Source organism: Filicampus tigris, chromosome 3 (genome assembly GCF_054856515.1).
Source record: "Filicampus tigris isolate MCC_2025a chromosome 3, RoL_Ftig_1.0, whole genome shotgun sequence".
In the NCBI taxonomy this organism is placed as follows: domain Eukaryota; kingdom Metazoa; phylum Chordata; class Actinopteri; order Syngnathiformes; family Syngnathidae; genus Filicampus; species Filicampus tigris.
The window spans coordinates 10,575,589-10,592,503 of record NC_141219.1 but is presented as its reverse complement, the minus strand read 5'-3'; the positions used below and the strand labels follow the sequence as shown (position 1 = coordinate 10,592,503).

At 42.4% G+C, this 16,915-nt stretch overlaps 2 protein-coding genes across 4 annotated transcripts in view; both read left to right on the top strand.

Annotated features, from left to right (window-relative positions):
• The first annotated feature begins 1,279 nt into the window (after positions 1 to 1,279).
• Positions 1,280 to 13,178, top strand: znf507 (zinc finger protein 507). 2 transcript variants are annotated; one of them, XM_086026846.1, is made up of 10 exons: positions 1,280 to 1,379; positions 2,660 to 3,214; positions 3,560 to 4,008; positions 4,926 to 5,276; positions 5,530 to 5,944; positions 7,561 to 7,681; positions 7,771 to 7,879; positions 9,866 to 9,970; positions 10,045 to 10,179; positions 10,855 to 13,178. In XM_086026846.1, the coding sequence occupies exons 2-10, from the start codon at positions 2,663 to 2,665 to the stop codon at positions 11,189 to 11,191; spliced, it is 2,574 nt and encodes an 857-aa protein (XP_085882972.1). In that variant the 5' UTR covers positions 1,280 to 1,379; positions 2,660 to 2,662; the 3' UTR covers positions 11,192 to 13,178. The 2 variants fall into 2 exon arrangements, with proteins under 2 accessions (XP_085882972.1, XP_085882971.1); XM_086026845.1 differs by having other exon boundaries at positions 4,926 to 5,285.
• A 3,359-nt stretch (positions 13,179 to 16,537) lies between these two features.
• Positions 16,538 to 16,915, top strand: part of dpy19l3 (dpy-19 like C-mannosyltransferase 3) — a 35,582-nt gene continuing 35,204 nt past the window's right edge. The window contains exon 1 of one of the 2 annotated variants that reach the window (XM_086026664.1): positions 16,538 to 16,718. The gene's annotated coding sequence lies outside the window, so the exon portion shown is untranslated. Of the gene's footprint in view, positions 16,725 to 16,915 lie in introns of both variants that reach the window. The other variant, XM_086026663.1, reaches the window with a different exon arrangement.

The following is a 16,915-nucleotide window of genomic DNA, read 5'->3' as shown; positions in this document are numbered from 1 at the left end:
TCCCTAATCGTATTTTAAAAATGTATTAACTTTTGTTGTTGTTGTTGTTGTTTTGCTTTGTTTTTAAGTTTGACCTATAAAAGCTTGCGCAATACTGTACATGCGTGGTAATTTGTAGCTATGACGTTTCAGGGGGCCGGGGGGTCCACCTGTTGTTGAACCAAATTCATAAATATGACTAAATAAATCACATTTTATTATCTTGTTATAACTGATGTGCTAGAGAAAAAAAACGAGGGCAGTTTCGGAATCCCAGCAAGAAATTCATTCATTTTATCATGCAAACTTAAATACATGTAGTGTAGCTTGAAAATGGAAGAAAAAGTCATTCTTGTCTCCTTTTGTTTGGATCTCCCAGTTGGACTGAAGCAAGCATGTGTGAACTGATAGGCTGCACTGAAGTATGACTTTAATTGGGCAACAGAAATAAGCTGCTTTCGGCCACCATCTTTTTCTACGCCCGGGGCCAGGCCCTAATGTACCACGGGAACTTTATGAGCTGTCAGATGGACTTGGACGCCGGGCGCACACCGGGGTATGTTGAGGTCGGCGTCTAGATGAGTGACGCTGATGAGCGACCGGTCATAGCCCCCAGCACGCTGATGGAGATGAAACCCAAGGATTTACATCATGTGTGGACGTCAGGAAGGAAAAACACTTCTAACAGACTGACTGAATACACCAGGGGTCCTCAAGGGCCATTATCCTGTATGTTAGATGTTTCTTTCCGCCAACACACCTAATTCAAATGATCAGTCATCAGTTATCAGACTTCTATAGATTGAGCTTGTTGGAGAGCTTCATTTGAGTGAATGGACAGACAACTGTTGCCCTAACATGTTTGAATGGACAGTTTACGTATGTGATTTGACAAAAAATGACGCGTGTCTATAAATGAACAGTTACATTCTTTGAAATGAAGTGTTCAATCATAACGCGACAATTGTACTTTTCCTTCATTAAATACCTTTTTCAGTCTGCATTGAAGTAGTTGCATTTACGTTATACACAATGTTTATTCTTTTAATTAGATCTTAATTTATGCTCGTAGTTTATGTATGCATTATTATTAGTATAATTGCTACTTTCGAATATTTTGCTCCGTTCAACCGTCAAGAAAAGAATAAAGCTATGAATTTTACCAACTGCTTCTGAAGGCACCATCAACGGGTCCCGGGCCCGCCAGCCCGTCCAATCACAAGCCCATTTTTTGGTCACCTGACCCCAAACTCAGAGTCACGTGACACAGGCTCCATTCTCGCCATTTTGCAATGTGAGCAACAGAGGCCACTTTTTCTTTTTTTTTTTTTTTTTATGACTGGCGAATAAAGCTGACGTGAGTACTTGCATGCTTGGAGGACAAAGAGCGCGGCGACTCGGTGAGCATTTTGATTTAAATTACAAGTATAAGTGTAGTATTGTGTTGCTTACTCATTAACCAGAGATCAAAAGTCATGCTTTTCCGGCGGGTTTTTACACGCTTGTGTGCTGGGTTAGCCTCGAAGCTAACTGATGCTAGTGTGGCCAAACTTCACATTTCACCATTGTCGCTTTTTTGTGGCACTAACACACTATCCAGCCACTTAACACTACCACGGACGTGACGGCCTGTTGGATTACTCGACGTTTGGATGTGTTTTAATTTGAATTCCACAAATGGAAAGGAAGGAGTGACATATTTTTAGATGTGGCCGAACAGGTGCTCGCTGGAGGCTGCCCGGGCCTCGCTTGCACAAAGAATCCCCCAAATTGAGCCATAAAACGCTTCCAAACACACACAACTGTCGTATTATAAATGGATGAGTGGCTAAGGATGGTCCTAGTGTGTATTCCACACGCTCGAGTCCCTCCGCAAAGCAGAAGTGGTGAGAAAAGAGGAAGGTGATTAGTAATAAGAAAGTGAACGATTAGGGTAAGATGAAAGGAGAGGCTTGGGGTCAGTTCCCATTCAAATGGCGACGTCAACAAAAGCACGTGTCTGCTTATCAACGTAATACTTGTTATCAACTGTCACCACGCTTCCTCTTTGCAAGATCAATAGAGTTGTCCAAATCCGTTTTTCCCCTGCCTTTATTGGAGCATGGCACAGATTTGACATTGACACTGTTTCACAGCACCAAACAAAAATGGCAAAATTATAAAAACTAAAATAATTATGTCCTCACAAATGTACTTTGTCCGTTTGAAATCTGGGCCCGTTTTGTTCAACACAAACCTCTTACGTTATACAAACATTCATATGAATGTAAATAAAACACATGTTTGCTTTTGTTACGCCTCAAACTAAAAAACAACCGAAAGATGACAGAGATAAAGGTGTTTTGCTGGCAAAATAATTGAACAGTTTTACAACAAAAACATGTGCCGTGAGCAACACTGACACCACATCACTCGAGTTTTGCATCAATGGGTTTTTTACATGACAAATGCTGTTCACCCCATGAACCTTTTTTTTTTGTTATGGTCACAAATTTTCAACTACAACTACACAAAACAGTCTGTCCTAATTTTGAATTGAATAACCTTCTACTTTAATACGATGGAAACATTTATAAGAGAAGATGTTGCCACTTGATATGAAAGAGCTTCAGCACTGCATTTGGACACATTTGTGGATTCCAGGTTGTGCTAAAATCTCATGTATATCATATCATGTCAGGTCATGGAAGACATCAACAGTGTCGCCGTGCTCATCGCCGCCGCCGCCTCTTCCTCATCGGCGCCTTCGTCCGAGCCCGATGGGCAGCAGCACATCGTGGACGCCCCCAAGCACAAACCAGACACCGACTCTCTCATCCAGGTTATCGAGAAGCTGAGTAAAATTGTGGAGAAGCGACCTCAGCGCCGCTGCACCCTGACGGGACACAAGAGGGTTCAGCCGAGAGCAGAAGGAGACTCCCCTTACAAGAAGCTGAGAGTAGCGTGCGTGGATGGCGACCTCAACAACAACGGTGTCGAGCTCAAGCATGCGGTGACATGCTACCAATGCAGCCTTTGTCCGTACCTGTCACCCACGCTGCCTCTGCTGAAGGAGCATCTGAAGCAGCACAACGAACACAACCAGGACCTCATCCTCATGTGCTCGGAGTGCTGCTTCAGCTCCCGAGACCAAGTGCAGCTGGAGGAGCACGTCAGGATGCACCTGGACAACAGCACGGACGCCAAGGAGGGCGAAGACGGACCCGGGAGGGACACCAACCTAACGGGCTCTGAGGTATACCGTTAACTTTTACGACGTGGTAATACTGATAGTTTCAAAAGTTCTGGTTCCTATAAACTGAGCCACTAACAACTAGAGTGGGCTAAATCCATTGACTTCACTGTTATTTATGTATTCTTTTATCCTGACTCGTCACCATTTCGGCAACTTATTTTTTCATGACTTTGCAGTAACACTTCTATAAGTGGACCTTGGGCCACTATTGTGCTAAACTTGCCAAGCCGTACTTGACATTCTTTAAATCCTTCAGTAAAATGTCTCAAGTGAAGTTAGACCAGTCTTGTTCTCTGTGAGCCAATTGTGCTAGCAAACGTTACTCATGTTTACTCTACTTGCTAGTGTGAGGGCGACGACAAACAGGAGCAGCAGCAGAAGAAAAAGAAGTGGTACATTTACGAGGAGTACGGCCTCTACCGCTGCCTGATCTGCAGCTATGTGTGCAGCCAGCAGCGTATGCTCAAGACGCATGCCTGGAAGCACGCCGGACTCCTCGACTGCTCCTACCCTGTTTTCGAAGAGGAGGAGGAAGCTACCTCAGCAGTTGCTGTGTCCGCCAGTCCAGAGGCGGAGTCCCAGACCATCTCCACCGCCTTCAATCTGTGTGTGCCAGACGGCAAATCTAGTCCGCCCCACATTGCCGATCAAGAGCAGGGCAAGTTTGCCATCAAGGATGTGAGCCCTGAGGAATCTGAGATGGAGGTGCACGTTGCCACGGAGACGGAGGTGGAAGCTGAGACGCCATCTGTGACTGACAGCCTGCTGACATCGGCGCAAAAGATCATCAATAGGTAACACCCAAGCTGCCCAGACATTCCCGCCGACATAACACCCAAACCCACCAGGCCCTGCTTCTTAAAGGCACACGCATGTGAATAGACACAGCAAAATATGTAGTGTTTTGTACACTACACATAACAGAGCTGATATTGTTTGTTATAATAAAGATTAATTGTTGAAAAGGACCTCGAAAAAAAAACTCATATCGCAATTTCTTGGGGAGAAAAAAAATCGCAATTAGTTTATTTTTCATAATCGTTCAGCCCTAGGTGGGTGTGGAAACATTTTGGATGAAAGCGATTGGTCAGCATTATGGACTGGACAAGACCAAAGCTGTGTGCAACCGTTGAAAGTTAAAGCTACTGTAGCAATTCCTCCAATCTCTGTAACCGCTTCTTCAGTCATCACCCTAAATGGCTAGCAAAGGTATCCGAGCCAATTCAAATGCAGGTAAATACTGCATTTGCCCACAAGTTACCTTCACGCTCTCCACAGGCTCAGAAAATTACAAATGCCATAGCGACGTATATTTGCCAAGATTTAGGTCCATATTGTGTGAGGAGTTTTTATCATTCCTTGATATTTAAGAAAAATTGATGTTCCATAAATATGTATATTAATTGATATCCAATTGAATCTAATTGAAAAAAATTGATATCGAATTGAACTCTTGTGAATCGAAATCGAATCAATTCAGAAAATTTGAATCGATACCCACAGCCCTCATGAGTAGCGATACCAGGCATCGATATCGGAATGATACCGATGCCTTATTTCAGTGTATCAAGTGTCCACATAGGCTGCCGATAATAGTCAACGATACTTATGGCGCCCTCTTGTTGGCTGTTATACTTTGTTCAATGAAATGGCGAGTACTAAATGCACGTCCTGCCACTGATTCTTTTCTATGGTATTGTATCCTCAATAGCGACCCAAACAGTGCAGGACACATCAATGTGATAGTGGAGCGCCTTCCATCCGCCGAAGACGCCGTTATGGCCGCCGCGCCGCTGCTGCTCGACCCGGAAGCAGACGCCGGCCAAAGCTTATTGGACGTCAAAGAGGAAGAGGAGCGTGTGCGAGGCGGCGACTCCCCTCGAGACGAGAACGTTCCACCGGCCGGACGCAAGAGGACGCACTCGGAATCGCTTCGTCTTCATTCATTGGCTGCGGAGGTCCTAGTCGCCATGCCCATGAGGACCCCCGAGCTCAGACCGGAGGCGGCGTCCGTGGCGGAGCATCACGAAGATGTGGATGAGGACCCAGGGTTCCTCCGCAAGTATGAAAAGTATGGAATTTGCATGTTATACCTTGGTCTAGAAAACCGGAAAAAGAGTTCCTACATGTTTGGACAGTAAAAAGTGAAACTTAAAAACAAAAAATGAAAATATCTCAAAAAACGTTTTATGTTCTAATAAAAAAGTAAAGATATATATGAAATCAGCATCAAAAATATGTTAGAGACATATAAAAAGCCATTTCTGAATGAAGGTGCAGAAAAAGAAGTCAAAGTTGACGTTTGAAATTTGTAGGAACTCCGAAGGCCCAGCTGCCGCCAACGCCGGCATCAGCTCGTCTCTGCTCACCGTCATCGAACGTCTTCGCGAGCGCTCGGACCAAAACGCCTCCGACGAGGACATTCTCAAGGAGCTGCAGGACAACGCCAACGCTGCCCCGGAATGCCTGGGGGACCCCCCCGACGGGGTTCTGGTGGACTACGTGGCCGGCAGCGAACGGCCGTACCGCTGCCGCCTGTGTCGCTACAGCAGCGGCAACAAGGGCTACATCAAGCAGCACCTGCGCGTGCACCGTCAGAGGCAGCCGTACCAGTGTCCTATCTGTGAGCACATCGCCGCCGACAGCAAGGACCTGGAGACGCACATGATCCACCACTGCAAGACCAGGATGTACCAGTGCAAGACGTGCACGCACTCTTTCCACTACAAGGTCAGCATCGCTTGCACAAATTCCAAATTGACGGCCAATACAATGCAATGAGCTTCAATCACAAATGCAAATACTTTGTTAGGGTCCGAGCACGGCCAACAAATGCAGCCTGGTTCTCCCCCCAAAAAAGGGCCATTATTTCCATAATATTACACACTTCAAAAATATCTATATTTTTTCTAAAATTGACAAAACAAATATGACTTAATAACGTATTTCATTCTCATAATTTTACACCTTTGAATGAATTTATGAATACGAATTTATTTTTTTAAGATTGACAATTTTCCTGAAAAAATACATTTTCTTTAAAACTACTACTTTTTCTCACCGTATAACAACTTGTTTTATCCACATATGATTATGAGGGTTTTTTTCTAGAAAAATGTGACTTTTCAAGAAATAGTTCAACTTTATTGGACAAATGCAAAATTATGTGGAAGATTACATTTTTGAAAAATGACTCTATACAAAATTCGCCAGAGAAAGTTGTTTTAATTTTTTATTTCAATGATTAATTGAAATAAACTAATAGTGAAATTCTTATTTTTGAAATTCTTATTTTGCAAGATTGTCTATGAAAGAAAATCCTAAAAAAAGATGACTTAAAGGCCTTAATCTTTGTAATAGTACACCTTTTCTTTACCTCTGAGACAAATTGTATTTACTGTATTTTCATATTTTAATGCAATTTTGAAAATACTTATATCATTACACTTTTGTTCTCATGAAAAATAATACCAATTACTAAAGATGCTTGCTAAGAATATTGTTTCTATAAAACCGATTTATCAAAGTATAACTGTTTAAAAAAAAAAAAAAAAAAGTTCTTCCGATTTACATTTTTTCCGTCAAATATCCATCCATCCATAATCGAATCCGCTTATCCTCACAAGGGTCGCGGGCGTGCTGGAGCCTATCCCAGCTGTCTTCGGGCAGTAGGTGGGGGACACCCCAAACTGGTTGCCAGCCAATTGCAGGGCACACAGAGACAAGCAAACATCCGCACTCACAATCACACCTAGGGGCAATTTAGAGTGTTCTATCAACCTTCCATGCATGTTTTTGGAATCGCTGGCTGAGTGAGTCTGCCTTGATTGGCTTGACTGGCCACCTTTTGCACCCAGGAGTCGCACTCAACTTCAGTCTCGTGTGGAGCTCATTTCTTTGCTCTGCTGCTTTTCTCCTCAGGATGGCACATCCGTCCTGCACTCCCAAACTTTGGTCATGTGTTTGGTTTTGTTCATCTTATGATATGTTTGCATCTTACATCACACACATATTGCACAATCATCCACTCACTACACTACTGACTACTGATTATTCACATGCTTATGTGCTTTACTTAACATAGTAATTGAAATTCAACTTCACTTGGTTTTCATTTGATTTCTGTAGTTTAATAATGTATTTTTTTAGTTACACATAAACACAGTGTTTCTCTCTTTGTGTTGCGACCTTTGAGCCAAGGATAACAGGATCACCTGAAAGTGTCAAACACAGGACGGGGAGTTAGCTTCTTGTTTGCTGGTGATGATGTAGTTGCTAGAAGTAGTAGTAGACTGTAGTAGTAGTAGACTAAAAGTCTGACGTCTTGTTTGTGTTTGGTGGTTCAGAGTCAGTTGAGAAGTCACGAGCGGGAGCATCACAGCTTCATCGGAGTCGACGCATCAGCGCTGGCGGCCGTGGATGAAAGGGCTGCCGCGGCCGAGGAAGTCGAACGCGACGTGGATGAAGGTGAGAAACTCGGATCCAGGGTTAGCTGAATCTGTAGAACTGGCCGTGGCTTTGTGGGTGGATGATGATGACCATCATCACCTTTACAGAAGCTGACCTTCAGAAGACGTTCAAGTGCGACGTGTGCAGCTACACCAGTGCGACGTATGTAGGCGTCAGGAACCACAGACGCATACACAACTCAGACAAACCTTACCGGTAAGGCCGGCTTATGCTGCAAAAAATGATGAAATCCTTAAAAAAAAAAGGTTATTGGGGCTTACGTCAACTGTAAAGCAGCAGAAGTTGACAATGCCAGTAGTCACGTTCTGTTTGATTTCATGATCATAAATTAATCACTTGCTGTGGTATCAGAATAAAAGCAAGGAGCAATGTACAGCAACCTGGTTCAAACTTCAACTAATTACTTTTGTCCACATGTTTTAAGGTTAAATCTGGCTGATGTACATCCCCAAAAAGTCAGTTGGTGTTCTGCAGACTTTATTTAATTTTGGGAACCCAGTTATTAGTTAATTAAATCAGTGATTTTCAAACTGTGTGTGTGCCGCGAGATATTGTTAGGTGTGCCGTGGGAAATTATCTAATTGTGTGCCTGTGCGGTAGAGTGCCTGGCAGCGTAATCATCGATTTACTACATTGTAGTACTCGTCCGTACCAGCAGGTGGCAGCAGCAGGTAGCCAATTGTCTTTGTTTAGAGACAAGCGAATTAGTGACGAATGTTTATCCAAACAGGCCCATGTTTCACACTGAGTAAGTATCAAAATGAAACATTATAAAATACTATTTTCTTTGTTTTTATTTAATTCCTATTCAAGACGTTACAACCTCATTCTTCAATGTTAAAAAATGCTTCTATAAACAATATAACACTTATCTTGTTAAAATAGGCTCTTTTTTTTCTCGCAATTTCAGCTGCTGGTGTGCCGCGGGATTTTTTCAATGACATAAATGTGCCTTGACTCAAAAACGTTTGAAAAACACTGATTTAAATGATAATTTGTGGTCATATATTTGACGTGAAGGACGTTGAGCCGCTTCTCTCAGCACTCTTGCTGTTCTATAGATGTCCACTAGGTGGCAGCAGGGGGCTATCCAAGCATTTTTTTTTCTCCCTCTACTTTTGTTGCATGAAGGTCAACTGTTGACACTTGAATACAAATGAAGCTGAGCAAGGTTGCATTTTGCTTGTGCTGTTTGTGTCTGGAAAATATTTATCCCGCATCAAGCGTGTGAAAGTGAAGTTTGAAGAGGTTCAAAGCAGGAGAAAAACGCTTTTATTAGATGCACTTTGTGTATGCTGCGGGTGGACTCTGAACCTCCATTTCTGGCTCCTGTGTTGTCTGGGTTATTAGGCAACATTTTGCACACTGTTTAACTTGTCACAACATCAACATTGGGGGAATGGTTAAAAAAAACTCAATGATTTAACACAAAAGGTGAAATACCGAATAGGAAACATGCAAAACCAAATAGACTAAAATATTTTTTTCTGATCTGACAAAAAAAAAAAAATACAGTAATCCCTCGCCAGTTTGCGGTTCGAGCTTCACGGCCTAAGTGCATCGCGGGTTTTCAAAAAGTATTCATCAAAAAATAAAAATGAAAAATACAGATGAGTTGACTCAGAGCCTTTGTACATATCCGCGGGCACTCATAAAAGGCGCGTGATTGGTTCCCCGCGCGAGATCGACAAATGAGAGCACGAGTGGATTCGTCCCGTGAGCTGATTGGCTGTGCATCATCGCAGGCTCTCGCTAGTTTCGTCCACGCTAACAAACAAACAGCACTTTTTAACAACTTTCCGTTCTGAAACTCATAACGTTATTCCAACGTGCGGTTCAGTTAGTCAGACTCAAGCCGGATAAGCGGATGGTAAACAGCTGTCTTCAGAAGCTGTGAGCGGAGCGCGCTCAGCTACCCGGCAAGCACGACAAGGACGACGAAACATTGACAAAATAAAATGTTAGTGTTTTTTAGTTTTGTCTTGAGTTTGTCTTAAAACAACTTACCTTAACAACTTACCGTGCTGTATATAAAGCAGTACAATATATTTGTAAAGTGGCACTTAGATGTTAATAGGTGTGAAGTGGCACGTTTAAAAAAGTTGGTAGATGTCAAGTACTACTTTTGAACAAAGTCGGCATATATAAAGTGGTAGTTGACACTCTTGGTGGCATGCGCAGGTGCTGCAACTGTGACTTTGCCACCACCAACATGAACAGCTTGAAGAGTCACATGAGGAGGCACCCTCAGGAGCATCAGGCTGTGCAGCTCCTCGAGCAGTACAGGTGAGACCCAAGGCCCGCAAGCAAACTCTTGTATACCTCAGAGCAAGCATATCACGTCAACTTTTGTTGGTCAGGTGCTCGCTTTGCGGCTACGTGTGCAGCCACCCGCCCTCCCTCAAGTCGCACATGTGGAAGCACGCCGGAGACCAGAACTACAACTACGAGCAGGTCAACAAGGCCATCAACGAGGCCATCTCGCAGAGCAGCCGGTAAGTGCGCAACACAATATGAGAATCGGTCAGAACTGCCCCAAAATGAATACTTCACATGGTCAACTGATGGCACCTCTTGCCAGTTATTTGTGCTAAAAGACAACTTGTATACTACAAATAATCCACAAGCATGGCTGCCATGGAAGAGATTTTTCTTTACTGGGGGAAAAAATACATTGAACAAAAGAAACCTAAAAGTTAAAAAATAATAATAATCCACATCACCAAACTGTCATACATGCACTTACATGTTTTTATGCAGCTTCTGTTTTTTCAAAAGCATTATTAATGCTACTTTTTTCCCGAAACCAAGAATTCTCAGAAAATTGTACTTTAAAGAGTTGTTTTTCAAACTATTTTTTTCAGGTTTTATTCTATAATAAATGCAAATTATGAAATAATTTTTTAAATAAATGCATTCTTCATAAACTTCCTTCCCCTGTCCCAGTGAAAGGAGAGTTTTTTGGGGGGAGGGAGGAAGGGGTAAATAGGTTGCTTATATTGTCTCAGAACACACTTTTGTTGGAAAGATGTCAAACGGCTGGCAATATGGGGAACTCTGCTTCAAAAACAGCTGGCATTGACTGAGGTGCTCATGAGAACCACCAACTTGCACAATACAAATAAACAAGTAGAGACAATCCACCAAATGTGCATTCCGTATTCATTCAGCGCTCCTGTGACGGCATCTACGGGACCGGAATCTCTGACAGCGTCCTCGCAGGACCACCTCAGCCAACCACCTTTGGAACCTCCCACTGTGCTCCCCAAATCCATACCGGACCCCTCGCCTCCGACCCCACAAAAGAGATCACTGGCGCCGGTCCAGCCCCAGCCGCGCGCTGACGGCGTGGAGTACTGCATGCTGCTCTTCTGCTGCTGCATCTGCGGCCTGGAGTCAACCAGTAAGGACCGGCTGATGGAACACATGAAGGAGCATGAGGGTGACCTCATCAGTATCATACTCAACAATAAAGACGCACACGCACACACACAGGCAGCACAGTGAACCCCAAATGACTAGAATATGTCACACGCTCATTTACCTCAGTGGTCGCGCTTATCCTGTCAATTGTCTGTCAACCAGCTCCACAGTCCTGTCAACTACAAATGTTGCCGATTTTTATTTTTTTTTTATAGCAATAGCACGTAGTAGAATGTACAGTAGACCTCCGCCAAGGCCAGCCAAGCACAATTTGGTTCACATTCAAATTCTTTTTAGATTACACTACACATTTATTTTCCTGTCATGGTTTTTTCCGTTTTAAATGTAAAGTTGAATTTAAACTAAGCTCATCATTGAAACAACTCCGGCTACAAACAGTACAGTAAACTAAGGGTGGCCAGTGCAATGTCCAAAAGTTGCGAAACAAGTCAGTGAACAAACATGAGGATTCTTGAAACTGGCATCCAGTAGTTAACATTGTCGCTTGTTGTCATCTTGTTTTTTTGTGCATACAATTATCTGAACTTTTTTTATTCAAACAGATCTCTGCTGAGCAATGCGTTGATAAACTTGTCTGTTAGCAGCTAGCCAGCTAAGCTCGCTGGGGAAGCTTCAGTGTGCAGCGAGATGAGCTTATCGGGAAATTGTATACTCATGATGTTTTGTTCTCATTTAAAATTCGAGAGTTACAATTATTAGTGGCACAACTCATGCTACAAATAGAGTCAACAAAGGATGGGCAGTAAACTGCCATTGATGAATTTACTTGTCCTTTCACGGTCCAGCCATTCAATCCCAGCAACTTCTTTATACAGTATATTGCTTTAAAAATTGTCAAATGTTAGGCTAAAAGAGAGTCTGAAAATGTCTGGCAGTGAATGAGTTAAGTAGTGAGCTAAGCTTGCTGGAGAAGCTTCAGTGTGCAGTGAGATGAGTTTATGTGGATACAAAAATGGAATCAAAATGTTCTCCTTGTTAAAAATGTAGTTAAGCGTTACAATTGAGCTGAACGTGACTATCACACGTCAAATGGTTGAGCAGGGGATTGATTAATTGATCATTAAAATATAATGTGCAGCAGTTTTCTGGGGAAAAAATGTGACAATTCTCAAACTGCTTCAAGAATACCGTTCTCCTCCCAAAAAATACTTGTAAGACTCAAACAGTAGTTTGTCTTCATACTCTTCACAATTTGTGCACAATTTTCACCACAGTCTCAACACTTGAAGCTATTTGGTGAAGCAAAAATTGCAATTTGACTTGATTTCACTTAAAATCAAGAGTTTGATTTGATCGAAGTTTATCCTCTTATTTTAAAGAGAAGATTTGGAGTATTGTTTGAATGATTGAATTTAACGGGGTACATTTTAGGAAATATATAGCCAATTGCCCATCCCTGTCATAAACAGCTGGATGCCTGCTAAGATACATTCCTTTATTTTATTTTTTAAATCCCCGTTTCAAACGTAACTTCCTTGGCGGAGGTATCAAAAAAGGACACAAAATCTGTTTCCAGCAGTGTGATGATGGAGCGCTAGTCCAAGTTGATACCTCGTATAAACAAAAAACAGGCTGGTGAAAGGCAGCTTGTTTTATCTTTTTAGTTTTTTTATTAATAGCTACTGTCATATTTAATTTTTATTTAATAAAATAATGTTGAAACTCATCACGGCTTGACTTCTGACGTATTTATCCGTTTGTACGCATGTTTGTTTCACGACACTTTGAAAATAAAAAGTGGATTATTGATTGAATCTGTTTGCTGTATAGGTTAAAAACAGAAAAAAAATGTGTTTTTGTGAGGGGGGGAAAGGGACTTTAACAGAGGGAATCTGCTTTTTAATTTTAATGGTGCCTAAAAACACATATAGTGTCAACTTTTTTTTTTTTTTTAAATATGTAAGCATATGTCCCAACATGTATGTTCTATTTTTATATGTAATCTTTTTGTTCACTCTTTTAAAGACTTTCTAGCTAAAAAAAAAAAAAAAGACTGCTGTGCCCGCCAGCATGAACACAGGTGACAATAAAGTGTCAAGTGGCAAAGTCATTGGGTGAATACTGTATTTATTTTTAACATTACATACTATCATCACATTTCTCGTTATTTTATGTTAGGCATGTTTTGCTTGCCGTCGTGTGAATGTTGACTTCAAATATAGCACACACTTTGACTCACAGAATCAGGTCTAACGATTTTCTGTATATTTTTGTGACTCGCTGGCTCGTTCTGAGTCGAGACCATATTGTTGACAGTTTCAACGTCGACACACTCCACGTCGTTGATAATTTTACTTCTCACCTTTCAGTTAAATTATCTTCTGTAGCGAGTAGCATAGCGTCTTCGGGTGATGTCATAGTTTGAGACAGAGCCAATCACATGGTGGGATATCCGGACCGGGTGTAATCTCTCATGTGATTGGCGGAGCCACAAACATTGGCCTAATTTATTTTTTAATCGTTATGCATCATGTAAAACAAAAATAATGACCCTGTTTTGAAAATGTATTGAATAAAGATATTGGTGTTAAAATCTAACGGATTTTATTGTAATGGCAGTGGTGCCCGGCTGTTCAACCATCCATTTTATGGGCTGAACTATTCGGGTACATCGCTCAGGCCATTTGTAGGCCCATTGCAATAAACACGGTCTTAAAGCCGAAGTCAACCCAGACATATTTTTTTCAAGAATATGTTCCCAGCAGGCCCACTAGTTGAAACACGGCATTCTGATTAATTTTCAGTTTGTGGAACATAAGTTAAGCAGCAAAATGCACTCGTTTTTTGCCATCTCCGTAGGGCGGCCATTTTGTCTTCTGTCGACTGAAAATGACATCCAAGCATCTTTTTTTTTTAAAGTTCAAAAGGTTTTTGTTCATAGCAGTTCATTTTATTGTAACACTCGTTCGTGTCCCCCAACACAATGGCTGCCTGCTTAAGCCAACCTGCCATTTTATGTGGCATTCCTACCCTTTCTTCTGTAGTGTTCAATTGATCCCTTGAATCTCTGTTCATTCGCTCTTCCATCTCAAAGACATCACATGCACACTAATGGCAAAGCAAATAAAGAGAAACTTTTACATCTAGCCATTCATTATCCGAGCCGCTTATCCTCACGAGGGTCGCAGGTGTGCTGGAACCTATCCCAGCCGTCTTCGGGGAGTAGGCAGGGTACACCCTGAAACGGTTGCCAGCCAATCGCAGGGAACACTTAATACAACTAAAGGGAAGTGCATGGCTTCCATCACTATAATATCATTATTTTAATTAATAATAATAATTCAAATTAATTATCCGCCGAGTTGCTCCGACGCTGTTGGTGTTCACGTTGCCACTACACTAACAAGTGATGCAACTGGGTTGCCAGGTTGGCGTAAGTGAAAGAAAAATCCTCTTCTTTCTTTCCTTTCAAATAAGCAAAAGTGTGTTCAAATGCAGATTTAAAACTATAAACAGGAGGACTTGTCAAGTCAGGAGGTTCAAGTCTAAGTCAAGTCGAGTCATTCACATGTTTTTGGCAAGTTGCAAGTCCTAAAATTATCTATATACTCCAGTCTGACTCGAGTCAAGTCATGTGACTCGAGTCCCCCATCTCTGCTAATTTATTGACCTGGATAAAAACTCACTTTAGTTCCCTTAAATTAAAGCCAATAAGGGCTTCTTTCCACAAAGGTGTTATGCTTCTAAAAAGGGAAATGTAATCCCATTATTCAAACATGACGTCTGTAATACGCTTTTTCATGACTTCAGGATCACATTTTCAACGTAAACCTCTTAAGAGAATGTCAACATGGAGATGACAAGGAGGAAATGACTTAAATGAGGCAAGAGTATTGACTTCTATAAGCTCTCGTACGGCAGCTTTTCTACTCTTTCACTTAATCCGCACGTTCTGCTGCTCTATAGATGCTAATTTGTCTGGGAGGAAAGAGACCAATTGAAGCTAAATGTCCCCAACAAGGCCGAGTCTAGACAGGCATGTATGAGGGGGCAGTCAGAAATCTTGAGGGGGCATTGTGCTCCAGCACCTTTTACCATGTCTAACTGACAATACTGGCTTGTTTGCATATGGAAGGGTGATTGGAAGTTGAAGTTGTGAAGTTGGGTCTCAGCTCGCTGCAGACAGCTATCCCTCACAGCGAGCAGGTAGCAGGCCGATACTCTGAGCAGAGTGAAAAGGGGGGATGGAGCGCAGTCGAGAAACATGACATTAGAAACAACTTGATCTATTTTATATTTGAGGGGGCAAGCAAGACATTAAGACAGTAAGAAGTGGAGCGGAGGAGAGAGGCATGAGATAATAAAACTATGTGAACTATAATATATTTTGGGGGATATAATTTGGGGAGGGGGGGGCACAGCATTTATTTGAGGGGACCAATACCCCTCTTGCCCCTGCCTAAGCCCGACCCTGGTCCCCAAACAAGTAAATGCAACAGTAATGTTGTTTTCTTCTAAAATAATTATCCTTAGATGCCCTCCTTCTGTAATGTCACTACCATGTCCAAAGAGCTCAATACTTTGATTTATTCCCTGCTTGTGACACTTTTTGCTGGCCAGAATTCATACTGCGCCGTAGAGTAGATAATGGACATGGAGATCTGGCAGCAACAAACACAAAAATTAAACCCCAACGAAATTGTAGGGACACAGGGATGCAGTCAGATTTTAAAGATAGAGGGGCGCTGATAATTCCCTGACATGTTTGGACCCCGGCCTCCCTGTGTGGAGTTTGCCTGTTGTCCCCGTGCCTGCGTGGGTTTTCTCCGCGTACTCCGGTTTCCTCCCACATTCCCAAAACATGCATGGTAGATTGATTGGACACTCTAAATTGCCCCTAGGTGTGATTGTGAGAGCAAATATTTGTTTGTCTCTGTGTGCCCTGCGATTGGCTGGCGACCATGCAGGTCAGGGTGTACCCGCCTACTGCCCGATGACAGCTGGGATAGGCTCCAGCACTCCCCACGACCCTTGTGAGGATATGCGGTATAGATAATGGATGGATTTGTGTGGCACCATGAGTGTCCCACCATGTAGCCGTGAAAGGGCAAAGCAAATCCTTATCACTTCTCACAACAACCACAATAATGTAGATGTGAAATTGTGCCTAATTCACAGTCTCAATTAACTGTTTCATGAGTGAAATAATAAAAGGGGTTTTAGCTCGTTCTGACAGCCCTTATTGTCCCCGTGTACCGGATACAACCGAGACAATGACGGACAACAAAATAAAACACACCCGCATGTGAAATGCAGTTTATTTACTCATGTGCGCATTATTTATGACATTAAGTTATGTTTTACTTTAGTTTGAGTATGAAATAATCACAATGATGAACAAGTTGTGGGTGAAATTACTTTTTAGGAACACTTTATTTTTATTTTGAAGGCGAGCCCTCTCAAGTTCCGGCGTGGATTGTCAATCGAACCCCGGGAGGTGAAAAGCCAACAAAACCGATGAATGTGTTGGGCGGGTGAGAGGGGAATGAAGGCACCGTGGAGCTAAACACGTCAAGCAGAAAGGAGACAAGAGCCGCTTTAGTGGACGTTTTTCCGGTGGCGGTTGGAACGTGTACGCTTGGTTTTCCCGGTGCGGGTGCGTTTGTTTTCGGTACTGGATCCCGCGTGGAACCGCAGTGCCACAGTGCTCGCAAAAATATCAACAATCCATATCGCTTCATTAGTTAGTATTAGCCACATATGGCAGTTTGGGTCAGTCTTATGTATAAAAATCTATTTTAATGTTGATTTAATCTCGTTTATAGACGCCCCCTCCCCACCCTTATT